The sequence below is a fragment of the Gorilla gorilla genome, chromosome 2 (genome assembly GCF_029281585.2).
Source record: "Gorilla gorilla gorilla isolate KB3781 chromosome 2, NHGRI_mGorGor1-v2.1_pri, whole genome shotgun sequence".
Classification (NCBI taxonomy): domain Eukaryota; kingdom Metazoa; phylum Chordata; class Mammalia; order Primates; family Hominidae; genus Gorilla; species Gorilla gorilla.
In genome coordinates, this window is record NC_086017.1 from 45,603,596 (window position 1) to 45,617,740 (window position 14,145).

A 14,145-nucleotide genomic window follows, 5' to 3' on the forward strand; every position below is an offset into this window, starting at 1 on the left:
TACCCACTATGGTCAAGATAAAATGCAATTAATTAAACATTAAAAGGTAAAAAAAAATAGAGGCTGGATTTAAATGCAAGGAAAAGGGCAAGCAACTGCCATAGCGTTTTCATTCCATGCAATCACTTAGCAGCCTCCTCAAATGATGTGGGTTCTTCCCCCTGCATAAGTAGAAGTGTGAGCTCTTTTGTAAGACTCCGTGGCCAACATGGCAAGCTTTGCTGAGTCTAGTGGAATATCTGATCTCCTGCTGTGATCTGCTTCTGGAGACAACACAAAGCCAGCCCAGAGAAGTAGGCTTCAGTGCTCAGCTTGGAGGAAGACTGCTGTCCTGAAAAGTTTCAGGCCAAAGCCAGTTTCTCTGATCTTCCAGCTGGTCTGGTTCCATTAATATGAAAGTTCAGGGGAGATTCAACCTCCTCCACCACTGCACTTCTTTCACGTTTATATCCCGCCCCCTACAACCCCCGCCACCTTTCTTGAACACACTGAAATAGAATTTTGAAGATTGGATAATCCAGCTAAGAGCTCTGAAATTAGAAGAGTGTGAGAGAGAGGGAGATGGAAGTTACCATAGTTGGAGGTCTGGATGCAATTTTAGGAGACTCTGCATATGTGTAGGCTACTTAGAATTTTATTATGGTCAGAATTTTAGATAATGCAAAATACAGCCTGACATATGGTGGGCCTTTAATTGTGTTTGGTGGATACAAGAATGAAGTGATGAGATGATCTATTCCAGTCATAATAAGGATGCCTACAGTGGCCTGGAAAGTAGCATTTTCCTGTCTGAAGACCTTCATAGAGCTTCATAGAGATAATTTTTTTGAAAGTTAATTCATTTTTTGTTCTTATTCTCTCTCTCTTGCTCTCTCTCTCTCTCTCAAACACACACACACACACACACACACACACACACACACACACACACACACATTTTCTCTCACACTCTGGTCCTGGCAGGTCAAGTAATTTATGAATGAGTTATGTTGAAAAGAAAATACAAATCACACATAAAATGCACATGCAATATTATGCTGTTTTTAAAGTTGTGTCACCTTGTTAGACACTTGACAGCTAGGTGACAAAGTCTGTCACTAATGCCTGTCTGTAATGAAGATGACGCCTGTCCTGCTTATTTCATTTGCCAATTCTCATGTACAAAGAGAGGTCACTGGGAGACAGGGTCTGCATGACTTTCTCTATACATTGCATTTCCTTACAACCTTGTTAACGAGATTAACAGCTGGGGATCTGGGTTAAACATTTTAGGCAAGTGTTGCTATTTGAAGCATCTATGCCCACATGCTGTATCAACAGTTTTTAAAAAATAAAAGCACATTTAAATGTGAGAAATCTTAAATGTCAAGCTATTGCCATAGCTTTTTAAATCCATGAAATCATTTGGCAGCCTTCTTTAAAATGCTGTGGCTTCTTCTCTCTGTAGGAATAGAGGTGTGAGCCCCTTTGGTAGCCTCTCTAGTGGCCAGCTCTTCCGCCTTTACTAATTTGAGTGGAGGACCAGCCTGTTTCTAGCATGCTTTTTAACTTGATATCCTAGGGCAGCGTTTTAAATTGGCATCAGGTACCCAGACTATACTCACAGAAGGGCTTGAAGGATTAACTGAAGTCCCAGACATCATTTGCAAATCATGTTCATGAACACGTGTGCATTTTTTAAAGAAATGGTCCCTATTGTATATCATATTCTTACAAGTTTCCATAACTGTTAAAAGGCTAAGACCCTTTCTCTTAGAGGGCAAGAAATGCCTAGTGTCTTTCTCTATCTGTATAGCTCTGCTAGGGATATGCAATCATACCACTGGTATTTTCTGTGTGTTAGCTATTTGTTGCCTTATAACAAAAAATTCCAAAATTTGGCAGCTGAAAACAAACACTTATCATCTCACAATTTCTGTGGGTCAAGAGTCTGGGAGTAGCTTAACTGGGTGATTCTAACTCAAAGTCTTACATGAGGTTGCAGTTAAGCTGTCAACTGGGGCTGCAATCATCTGAAGGCTTGATCAAGTGGTTATCTGCTTTCAAACTCTCTTACATGATTATTGGAAGGCCTCAATTCTTCACTGGCTATAGGCTGGAGATCTCAGTTCCTTACAATGTAGGCTTCTATAGGCTGTTTGGTGTCTTCATGACATGGCAACTAACTTCCCCTGAAGAAAGTGATTTAAGAGAGAAAGAGAGAGAAAGCCCAAGATGGAAGAAGCCACAGTCTTTTATAACCTAATCTTGGATATGATATATCTTCCCAGCTGTATTGTCTTGGACACTCAGATCAACATTGGAACAATGTGGAAAGTACCACACAAGGTTGTGAATATCAAAAGGCAGGGATCATTGGGGGTGACCCTGTATAAAGAGGCTATTACTGTATCCTCTATTGACACAAACATAAAGGCAGCACACTTTAGGGGACCTGCATCTAGTACTTCCAGATCCCCAAATGATCATTACTAGTGCCCAGATGGCTGAGGCACAAGATCATTCTTTCATAAGATGATAATTACAGTATATTAAATCAATTAGAGAACAAATGCAAAGAATCCAGCATAAGGAAACTGTGTTACAGAACTCTAATCTTTTTCATAGCTGGTCTTTAGTTTAGTTTCTTCATAATTTGAAAACTGAGCTAACAAAGCGGCTTTCCTTGGCAATTATTATTTAAGCAGTGGAGTGATTTAAATAGGTTCAAATATTGCTTAAGTGTATTTTTTTGCTACTTGAAGTAAAAGTAGAAAGTTCAGAAATACTTCCTGGTATTTACAATTCAGCAAAAGTCAAATTTATTTTAAAATCAGAAACATTCTTGAATATTTTCCAAATATATCTTGGTGTCTAAGGTGTCTATGTGTGTGTGTGTGTGTGAAAGAGAGAGAGTGTGTGTGTGTGTGTGTGTTTGTGTGTGCTTTTGTATACAGGCACTTAAAATATGTGATTTGCTTTGGGGATTTTCCAGAAAAAAATTGAAATCCACTTTGAGAATTTTGACATTTTGAGATAAGACAAATTTCTTCATTATTTGAGAACTAAATAGTTGTAAGTCAAAACAACAATTTAGAATTTAGTACCTAAATAATAAATGTATTTTTTGTAGTCAATATATATGAAATGTAATTCTTTTTTCCTTTGGCAAAACTTTATATTTAGGCTTATTTTATGGTTAATTCTATGCAATGTAACTGACTTTGGGAAGGTTAAATTGATAAAGCAATATACTTGAGAAGGTATGTTTTGCCTGGAGGCTAATTTCTGAAGGATATTTGTGTATAAATAGAGATTCAGTGAAGAGTTCATCTGTGGTCCTCCTAACATGTGCTGGGACTCCTGTTCAGTGGGGATGGGTGATAAGGGCATGTGGTGCCACCAGAGCTGAGGGTGGGATGTGGGAGAGAACTCTATAACCCATTAAGCAAAATCATTTTTCTTCTTTTGAAAAGAAGCAAGCCTTTTATATCCGAGAATGCATATAAGTGACAGCTTTGAATGTTGCACTTAATTACTGTGACAATTTTATCTTTCTCTGCTATTAAAATTTGCAAGTTATTAATATTACTTTTTTTAAAAAAGTTTATTTTCATCAGCTAGTGAATCACAGCCCATAACTGTATCTATCTTATTTATGAAAAGGTAGTTGAGGGGATAATGAGATAATTTTTTAGGAACTTTCCAAAGAAAACAGAAAAATACTTGAGATATTATTGGGTAAGGTATTTTTTTTTATTTTTTTGAGACAAGGTCCCTGTCACCTAGGTTGGAGTACAGTGGCATGATCTCTGCTCACTGCATCCTCTAGCTCCTGGGCTCAAGTGATTCTCCCACCTACTCTACCAATAGCTGGAACCACAGGTGTGCACCACCATGCCCCGCTAATTTTTGTATTTTTTGTAAAGACAGGGTTTCACCATGTTGCCCAGGCTGGTCTTGAACCCCTGAGCTCAGGCGATCTGCCTGCCTTGGCCTCCCAAAGTGCTGGGATTACAAGTGTGAGCCACCACTTTGGCATGGGCAAGGTATCTTTGACTTGCTTGTGTCTTACTTTTTAATACAGAGTTTGGGGTTCTTAACTCTCCCCCAAATGCTATTAGATTGAGTCGAAAGAGGTCACTATGTCCTTAATTAATTCCTTCAAATAGTCTCAATAATTCCAATATCCAGACAAAACATTATAAACACAATCAACCACTTTCCAACTATGAGAGCAGAGAAGTAGCAAAGTATGAACTCATAATGTATATCTAAGCTAACCTCGCTTTCTTTTACATACCTTACTTGACTCCAGCCAATAGTAAAACCAAATTAAAGGAAATAAAAGAAGTTAGGACATTTAGTGTACCGTAAAGAGCCCTTCATAGGCATATCAATGGCACATCATTTATGCTTGTTTCCCTTTCATATATAAATGTCAAGTTTTTTAAAAAAGCTATTTTCTGAAAAGCTTTATCTTTTAATTGTCTCTTTTTGCTTTTTCTTAAATGAGGTTTTTGCATACTTGAAATTCAGGATGCATGTTAAGTGCAGCAAGGTTAAAGCATAAACGATTCTAGAGACACCTTCACTGAAATGCTCATAAAACTGAGAGAAACACCATGTCTAAATCTAGCCCATTGGCTTAGTGGAAGGAAATTATTTCTCTAACAAAATGAACATAGAAACCAATATTCTGCTTGCCTCTCAGAAGTGGTTACATTAGCAGGATCTTTTAAGTCAATAATTGGTTATTAAAAGGTTATTATTACTTCTTTAGTTTTATTTTATCTTAAAATTGACCTGTTAAGTCTCTATTTATTCCTGTAACAAGTCATTTATTCATCATTTGGAAAATCTACGTATATAGCAGGATGAGTATTTATTTATGTTTAGAAATTTAAGTACTTTGGAAATGGTTTTGTGTTACTTTCTAAATACAGTCACCCTATTATAGGACCACAGCACCATATCTTGTCTAGACTTCTCTTTTCTATTTGTTTAAATTTAATTTGATCCACCTTTCCTCAGCACGTAATGGTAATGGAATTTTGTCCTCTCTACATTGTGCGTAAACACAAGATAGAAGAGAAACGAATGCTCGGTGAATAGAAGCTAAGAAGAAAGTCACTGATTTTCTGTGTGAAAAACTGGCATATATTAGATGGAGCTTGATTTTTTTTTTTTAGTTAGCGTATTTTCATCCTCACTTGTCTTCTGGCCTTCCCCTCTTACTTAAGATTAATAATTGATGGCATTTCTTCAATTTTGAGAGTCTTTCATTCAATCTCTATATTTCATGAGAGTTTATCATCACCAGGTAATAATTTCAGGATTGTGGCTTTATGGCTCTCCCATTCTTAACGTGGATCGCATGGAGTCTGCACGCTCTGCTTTGATTTGAACCCCTTCCCTTGGCTTCTGTTGTTTGGTGGCTGCAGCTCTGCAGCTCCAGAAGAAACCACTAGCTCAGAATCCGACGGCCAAACGTTTCTCCAGCTGCTTCATTCACATTTCTCTTCTTCTGACCTCCATGCCGAACAGACTCAATCTAAAACCTGGAGACGTCCTGAAGGAAAAATACCCTATGCTGCATGAGAATTGTTTATTTTTCTAATCCTAACCTACCTTTTTCCTTTTTTATTTCTATCTTTTGTACCTATTTTTCTTAATTCTTTTCCCCTATGAGGGGAAAATTAGTTTTAAAATCAGGCAAGTATTTGGGATCCCTCAGCATATCCAGAACTTCTGATCCAATGCTTTTTTTTTTATTTTTCAGTCAGTTTGCTCCCAGGAAAGCCTTTTTGTGGAAAACAGGTAAAATAAAATTTACTTTTTCATGTCTTTAGAGGAACAACGTCTGTCGTGTGTCTTGTGTATTCATAAATATATATCCCATATATGTGTGTGCTTGAATATATGTATTAGCAGATACATATATGTATGCATACACACATATATGTTATTTAACACATCTAAAAATGATCTAATTTGGAAAAAAAATTTTCTGTCAGTTAATTCCAAATAGAATTGTAAAAATTTTTCTTATTTAAAGTCTCAATTTCTGGTCCTTGCAAAGGTATACTTCCTATTACCTTCACCAGGCATTAAGAATAATAAATATGGAGACATCACAGGAACTTGCAGTTTCATTGGCTTATTTAGTTGTCCGCTAGAGGGATGCATGTATTTGGTATTATTGGCCACTTCCTGTGCCCCATTACAATATATAGCTATACAAGTAACAATTGGAATAATATTTTCAGTTTTTTTTATTCTAAACAATCTATTTTCTTCATAAAAGACTTGACCTTGAAAATCTTATCTAAACTGGCCTAGATTTAGCAGTGTACCTGGCATAGGAGTTAGTAGGGGGAGGTAGTTGTTGTAAAATAAATGGGTTATAAAATTTAAAGAAAATCTTGGAGATAAGAGCAAAAATTTTTCAAATTTAATATATACCCTTCAAAAATCATTCTAAATTGACATATATATTAAAATGCCCCATTGATTTAATTGCGGATACTCAGGGCAAATTAAGGAATCCAAATTAACTGCACTAATCACATTCAAGAGGCATCAAAATGAGCAACTTGATTTGAAAATGTGGTATCTATAAATAAAGTGGTGGTTAATTTTATTTCAGGGGTTTGCTTAATGTGTATTCCTATACCATTGATTAAAACGAAGACTGTTTCATTAAATGCCAGTACTCAGAGAAATTTAAACTGGACATTAAAGATGATTGGCTTAAAAAATTCCATCATTCATATTTGCAGTTGGAAATCTTCAAGTAATGTGACTAAACCCATTAATAGAATAACCTCTTCAAAAGAAGAGATAAAATTGAGAAACACATAAAAGGGATTCACAGAAAACTTCAAAGTCCATATATATTTAGACAAATATTTGCTATTTACAGTAAAATCAGTAATCCATAAGCATTGACATCTTGCAGGTGATTTCTAAAGGATTCCAAAAATACTCTATCTTTGCCAGAAAGATTAAGTGAGCATTCACAATTCAGATTCATGGGAAACCTTATTCTCTCATCGTCTAGCCAATGATTTTCCCTATCTTCCTCCCTAATCTTATCCATTTACACTTGAGTGTCCCTTATATTATGTTGGATTATATCCAACATTACAATAATTGATCACATATATATGTATTGCCTTCTCTTTAGGTTAACAGGTCTTGATGGTCCTGGAAACCAAAAATCTAATTAAGTGACTTACCACCAAAAATAAATACATTTCTTGGATACCTGCCTATGGAATGCCAATATTTCATTATGCCAAAATACAAAGAATAGTTTTAATATATTACTCTAAAAAATCACTACTAAGGTATTTAATTAAATCTCTATTATACCTATATCAATCTCTTTTCTCCTCTTCTATTCCCTCTGCTTCCTCTTTCCTTCTTTTCCCCTTACCTAGCATCGGTGTCTTAATCCTAGGGTAGAGATCTTAATCCTATCCTACGGGCATTAATTTATTATGGCAAAATTCAACATCATATAAATAAAACTTTGTATGGGATTGATTTGTGCTGTAGTAGAGTACACATCCATGTAACACAAGGCATTTAGTACCCTTAGGTTTTATATCATAAAAATCATGTTTTTCATTTCCAGTAGGCTCTTGGAAGACAGTAACATATGCAATGAGACCTATAAGAAAAGACAGCTCTTTCGGTTGGTATGGTTTACTTTCTTAAACTGTGTTTTTTTCAGATTATGTGGTAGAATCAATGTTAAATATTAGTGTACTCGTGTAAAATATATCTGTTCATTTAAAAAAGTCTGGTTATCTCTTTGTAAAGCTTGTTACATAGCTAGCGTGGAAGTCATATTGGGTAGTATAAGATATGAGACTGGAAATCTATCACTTCGTCTACAATTCGTTAGGGTTCTTCCAGTTTTCTGCTTTTTGGGGGCTAACTTTGGTAGCACACTGTTTTAATTTTCCCAAATTAACTTTAGTAAATTACACTGAGTTAAATTTTCACTGACAGATTGCAATTGTACATACATTCTCAACACTGGAAAATAAATCAATGATAGCCCTACTTAGGTAACTAATTTTTAATTTTATCTGTTATAATATTTCAAACAGTGTGTTTTCAAGGGTGAATTTTATTTCTGAAGAAAGATATGAGGTTCCTTCCAATTAAAATGAAAAACTTAAATTAAAATCTGTGTAGGATAAGGGGAAAGGATGATAATTTTTTTAAAGTTCTATACTAGACTAGAAGCTCTATGAAAGCAGAGGGACCATACCCGTTTTCTCACTGCTCTATTCAATGTACATCTGACATCCATTGTAGAGAAAAGTGTACACAGTACTATAAGTATACTCAGTATCCAAGACATATATTTAATGTGTTAATGTGTTTGTGAACGTTAGGATTTACCTCCGTTGCAGGAATTACTACAAGAACAACAACAAAACTCTTATCCACTTAAAAGAAAGAAAATACTAAAAAAATCAGATGAATTGAATGTTGAGAAAGTACATTTTCTGCAATAAGTCTGGACTTTAGAACTCATTATGAGTAAAATTAATTTGTTGTCTTACACTTTGATTGAAACAAAAAACAGAAGCTTCTTTTTGGACTTCTTTCACTTTTCTAGATTGAACTATTAAGTTTATTATGAAGTCTTCCTTATGTATCATTAGACAATTAATTTTCTTTTCCACACTTGAAGATTTAAGAAAATAACGTTGCGCTTCTTTTGAAAACTCAGAGAAAAGCTAAAATTTACCATTAGTCCTGCGCTCACACACTATGACCTAGCTTGTTTAGGCTGATATAGATAAAACATGGGTTCTTGTCCCCTAAAGGCCAGTTAGTTTTACATAATCCCAAATCTGTCCCCAAGCCAGAGCTATATATACTCAGGTTAGCCATCTCAAATATGGATTTCATCACCCACCCAAATCACCAAGCACAGAAACTCAGAAGGGTAACTTAGCACAAAGCCATTCACACAATTGTAAAAGCAATTCAAGATGTAGATCATCCCTAGCCCGTGCAAAAAAGATGCATTTAGACATAAAGGAAAATAAATATTTTCAGTTATGTTAATCAGCACAGAAGCAGAGCTTAAAATATATGCCTTTGTAACTACCTTGGGATGAAATTCTAGTTACTTACAAGAGGGCCCAGCTCCAATGACAGATATCTCATTACTATCATCTTCCTGGATTCCAGTAGGTGATTCCAGTAGGAGAGTAACCTGTGCAAAAAAAAAAAAAATACATATAGACATAAAGGAAAATAAATATTTTCAATTATGTTAATCAGCACAGAAACAGAGCTTAAAATATATGCTTTATAACTACCTTGGAATGAAATTCTAGTTACTTACAAGAGGGCCAGCTCCAATGACCAGATATCCCATTACTATCATCTTCCTGGATTCTAGTAGGGGAGGACCAAGACTGGGCTTAGGAGAGAAGGGAAGACACCTGTGCATGTGGTTTTCTACAATGCCTATGATCCCACACCCAAACAGATTTGGAATTCAATACTGGACCTCACTTCACCACTGTTAAGATGATAGTGCAATATAAAATAGAGAAGTACAAAATATATTTTAATGTATAAATACCTAGGAATCATAAATTAGAGTTACACATTATTTTTGAATCTCATTAATGCTAACTCCCTAAAGCGGCAACTTAAATTTTCTTTTTTAAATGTACAGATTATGGCTTAGGACAGTGATCTGAGCTAGTGAGGTAGAGGTAGAGAAGTTAAAGAAATCTTAGGTTGCCTTATTGAGCAGGTGATGTGACATAAGTCTAAAGGAACTTCTTACAGCTCTAAAAATAGCTCTACCAGGGAGAAGGGTGTAGACTACAACACACTAAATTGCACCCAGAAATAGTGGTGGCCACCTTCTTTACCCAAAAGGCCCAGTCACACTGGCGTTTACAGAAAGTCTGGATTCCTGCCATGGAGGTGCAGAGTTCATGGCTAAAGAGATTATTGAAGCAAAATTAGTAATGGAAACAAGGGATCACCCCCATATGGAGAGCATCCATCTCATGCATCCTGTACTCTGAGGCTAAGCACCACTCCCAAATCATCAAGCCAATGTTTTTCTATAATAAATATTTCAAATTAGCTGCAAATGAGATTATTGTCATATTTCTGGTGCATTCACAGTTGCTAAATAATGATTTTGCTAGACTTTGTAAAACATAGTTTAACATACTCATGATTATATGGGAGAAGAATGAAGTTGAATTTGGAGATTTAAAGAGAAGACAATCAGAAATGGAATAGCAAGCCCTTGAAAAGGCTATTTATTTCTCCGCTCTATCTCCCATGGCTTTCTTGAATGTCAAAGGAGTTTAAGAGGTAAAGCCACCTGGTCATTGGTGAAGGTCTGGTATTCATACCTACAACTTGGTTTTCATCAAGTGGTTCTTATTTCTAAAACCAGCCATCCGTGTGGTACTGAGAACAGAGAGAATGTAAAATATTAATAGAGGATGGAGGGCACTGAGTATTTTCATCTAATCTTTCACTCGAAAGTGCTTTTTGTTTTGTGAATATTCTGTACCCCTTCCTCCCTTTGCTTTACAAAGTTCCTGTCACAAATCAGTTATTTCATTTTTATTTCTTGGATCCATTTATCTTCTTATGTTTGGCTGAAATAAAAGAAAAAGTTTAGTGAGTAAAGTTAAAGCAACACTTAAAATTTTCTTTGTACTGTCTGTACAATTTTGTCGGTGAGTATTTCAATCACATAGTGCACTTCAAACATCTCAACAGTACATTATTGTCTTTAAAATATTTTTCAATGAAACTACCAATCACATCTGTGAGATTTGAATCAAGGCTTAAATATGTCTCATTGTTAATATGAGTTAGGTGTTATATTTACTGACCAAGATTTATATTCCCTTTACTTATTTATAATCCATTAAAACCTTAAGGTATTTTACTGATGCATTATTTTTATCTTCAGAAAAAGCTTTGAATTTATTAACAAAGTTATGCTTTAGACAGATTGGAAACCAATGAAAATGCAAATTTCATCAAATTTCTCTATAAAACACATGCAATTTTGCATATTTCTTAGAGATACTCTAGAGTCTTCAAACTTCGCTTCTGGCTATTGGATCTCTTCCAATACATTTACTCTTTTTTCTATTTGAAGTTTGAACAAATGTGTTCTTTCACCTGAGGAGCTTTTTTTGTTATTTCCATTGTTCCCCTTGGAAAGTTTTGTGTCAGTGTATAGTGTTTACACTGTTGTTATTTTCAAAAGTTTTTCTACATGAAAATAATTAAAGGGTTCTTTCCTCTGACCATGAAGGTTAAACTCAGTGGGCAAAATTCTTACCATAGGTTAATAGAGTAATTTCTGTGATTTCTTTCCTATCTGTCAAAGCCTTGGTGATTTCAGATGTGTATCTCATAAAGCTGGAACATGAATTAACAGCTTCTCTGGATCTATGTACATTTTTCCATTGACAATTATTTTGTGCTAAAGAGAGAGAAAAAGTCTTCTTTGGTGGGAGTTACTTTTAGAATCATTTAAGATCACAATTACTTCTGAACATTAATTAATTATTGATTTGAGTCAGGAGAAGTTATCCCCCTATTCTCTTTGCAAGAGAAATTAACAATTACATTTTATGACATGTCTTTCTAGTTGTTTCTCCTTCACCGACAGAGGGATCATGTAACATTTCTAGGTTTGGTTTTTCTGTTTGTAACCTATGTGTTATATGTGATGTGTCATCTGTCTATACATCATCAAAGTATTTGTAACACTGGGAGGCAACTGGTTTAATGAAAAAGGTTGGCAGGAAGGGTCTTGTGTGGATGACCTTCCAAGAAAAGCCTTGCTCTGTGCCTACCGACACCATTCATGTAAGGTAATCCTGTCCCTGTGCATCTTTCTGGTGGTCGTACTCCAGGGGCAACAGAGATGGCTCAGGGAGAACATCTGGGAGTCGACAGAGCAGCTCAGAAAATGAACTCAAGTGGTCTGACCACCAAAGGGCCTGGAGCAGCACAGACTCCGACAGTTCCAACCGCAATCTAAAGCCCGCCATGACCAAGACGGCGAGTTTTGGGGGCATCACGGTGCTGACCAGGGGTGACAGCACTTCCAGTACTAGGAGTACCGGGAAGCTGTCCAAAGCAGGTAGTTAGTACTGAATGTGTTTATTTCCTGTGGTATTTTTTGGATTCTACCCAAGCCATATGGTCACCATTCCCTCTGACTTTCAGTTGACTGATAATGATGATATTAATCACAGGGATAGCTGAAAATCAGAAGGTACAATTTAAATAGGTTACTGCCTCTTTCCAGTTATGTGCCTAGGTCAAGTTACTAACCTCTCCAAGTTTCAGTTTTCTTATCTATAAAATGTAGGTTATATAATGTTATTCAAACCCACCTCAGTAGACTTAGTGTTTATGTATTTAATTTAAGTACTTAAGTTTACTTATTTAAGTTTACTCAGTAAACTGCAGTTTAAATTGCATTATTTATATAAAAATGATTACCATGGCACCTGCATTACAGTAACTACCTAGCAAAAGTTTGCTGTTCCTTTTAAATTTAGTAATATGAATTCTTCCTTAAAAACACGCCATAGGAATAATTATAATATTAATAGCTTTCGTTCTTGCATTGGAATGCTATTAGTACGATCCTGGACCTGGTTTTTAACCATTCTGTGCCTCTGTTTTCTTCATCTGATAAATAGAAATAATAATAGTACCTATATTGTGGAAATATTATGAAGACTAAAAGAGTCAGTATACACAAAGCAACTTGAATAATGTCTGTCAAGTTATAAACCCCCAATAAACTCTAGTTCTTATTCATTTTTATTACTGCTATTTAATGTTTGCACCCCTGCTTTGCAGATAAGACAGGTGAGTGTCAGAGAGGTTTAGAGTTTCCAAGTTACCAGGTGCTTGTATGTTTTTTTCCAAGTGAAGCAAATAACGATATTCTGAGGTAGGTAGTTCAAGTTTGCATGAACAGTCTTTGGAAGGTGAGTGATAATGAGAGATCTAGGAGAGCCATTAACTTGAAACAACTTTAAACTGATGGAAGCATACACCACGATGCTCACATGAGTCTGCAAAATGCCCTCATGGTCGGCCATTTCTAGCTCTTCTGTCTCCCAAAGATTATTCACTATTGTTTTTGATCATTTTCAAATGTTCACTGTTAAAATACCTCCTAAAATCTCAGGAAGGTGACAAATGACCATTCAGTAGCACTCCATGAACTGAAGTTTGTGATTTTAGTATGTAATTGTTTTTGCTTTGTTTTGGTTCTGCCTTAGAAAACCAAATTCCCTGACATTCTCTTGGGTTGGGTGGGGAGGTGGTTGGGAGTTGTGATTCTGTTGTATGCTCTGGGTGTCAGATTGTATGGGTGGAGCATTCAGGCTCCTGAAGTGACAGGTGAGTGAGAGGCCGAGGCAGGAGTGGGATGAAGAATGGAGAACCCCAGCTAGAGTTTAGACATGGGCTGCCCTGGACTGTGGATATTTTCCCAATCACCCTTTACACTGATGTTAGGGCCAAGAGGTTCCCCACCTCCATGCAAAATCTGGGTTCATTTGCTAATGGTTTAACATAATTAGGTTGTTGACAAATTCCTCCTAAAAATTATCTCATGTTTTCCTATATTAGGAGAAAATTAATAGCATTTAGTTACAGTCACTACATAATATACACACCCTGATTCTTGGAAAGATTCAGATGGGTTCACACTGCCTTTCTGCAATTTTTATTCACTAATTGGTGAGTTCTTGATTTCTTACTCTAATTAATTGCTCTCATATTCCACTATTGTAGCAACTGAAGTAAAGAAAATCCACTGTAGTACACTTGAGCTCTTGTAAACTAAGATAGGTTTAATAGTTTTAAATCTCCTTAAAATGTGAAAACCAAGTACTTTAAATGCTGCACTTAAAAATTCCAGCACACCAAAAGAGCTCTTAAGATTTTTAAATTAATAGTCATTCTTCATGCACCAACCCCCAATCACTTCCAAAGCAAAGCTCTTTGGAAACATTTAAAACACTTCAAAAATGTTAAAATGCCATGTTCTTTGAAGAATGATTAGAGATTGTAAGTGCTTCAGAATTTTTTTTCTTTTAATCTAAG

The 14,145-nt window shown here is 35.7% G+C and overlaps 1 protein-coding gene across 43 annotated transcripts in view; it reads left to right on the forward strand.

Annotated features, from left to right (window-relative positions):
* Positions 1-14,145, forward strand: part of ARPP21 (cAMP regulated phosphoprotein 21) — a 155,924-nt gene that overhangs the window by 71,436 nt on the left and 70,343 nt on the right. For 10 of the 43 annotated variants that reach the window (XM_019024324.4, XM_019024320.4, XM_019024322.4 and 7 more), the window contains 3 exons: positions 5,762-5,799; positions 7,622-7,681; positions 11,928-12,160. In XM_019024324.4, coding sequence (XP_018879869.3) covers positions 5,762-5,799; positions 7,622-7,681; positions 11,928-12,160 — 331 coding nt within the window. Of the gene's footprint in view, positions 1-5,761; positions 5,800-7,621; positions 7,682-11,927; positions 12,161-14,145 lie in introns of those variants that run through there. The other 33 variants (XM_055383990.2, XM_055383974.2, XM_055383987.2 and 30 more) reach the window with 8 other exon arrangements.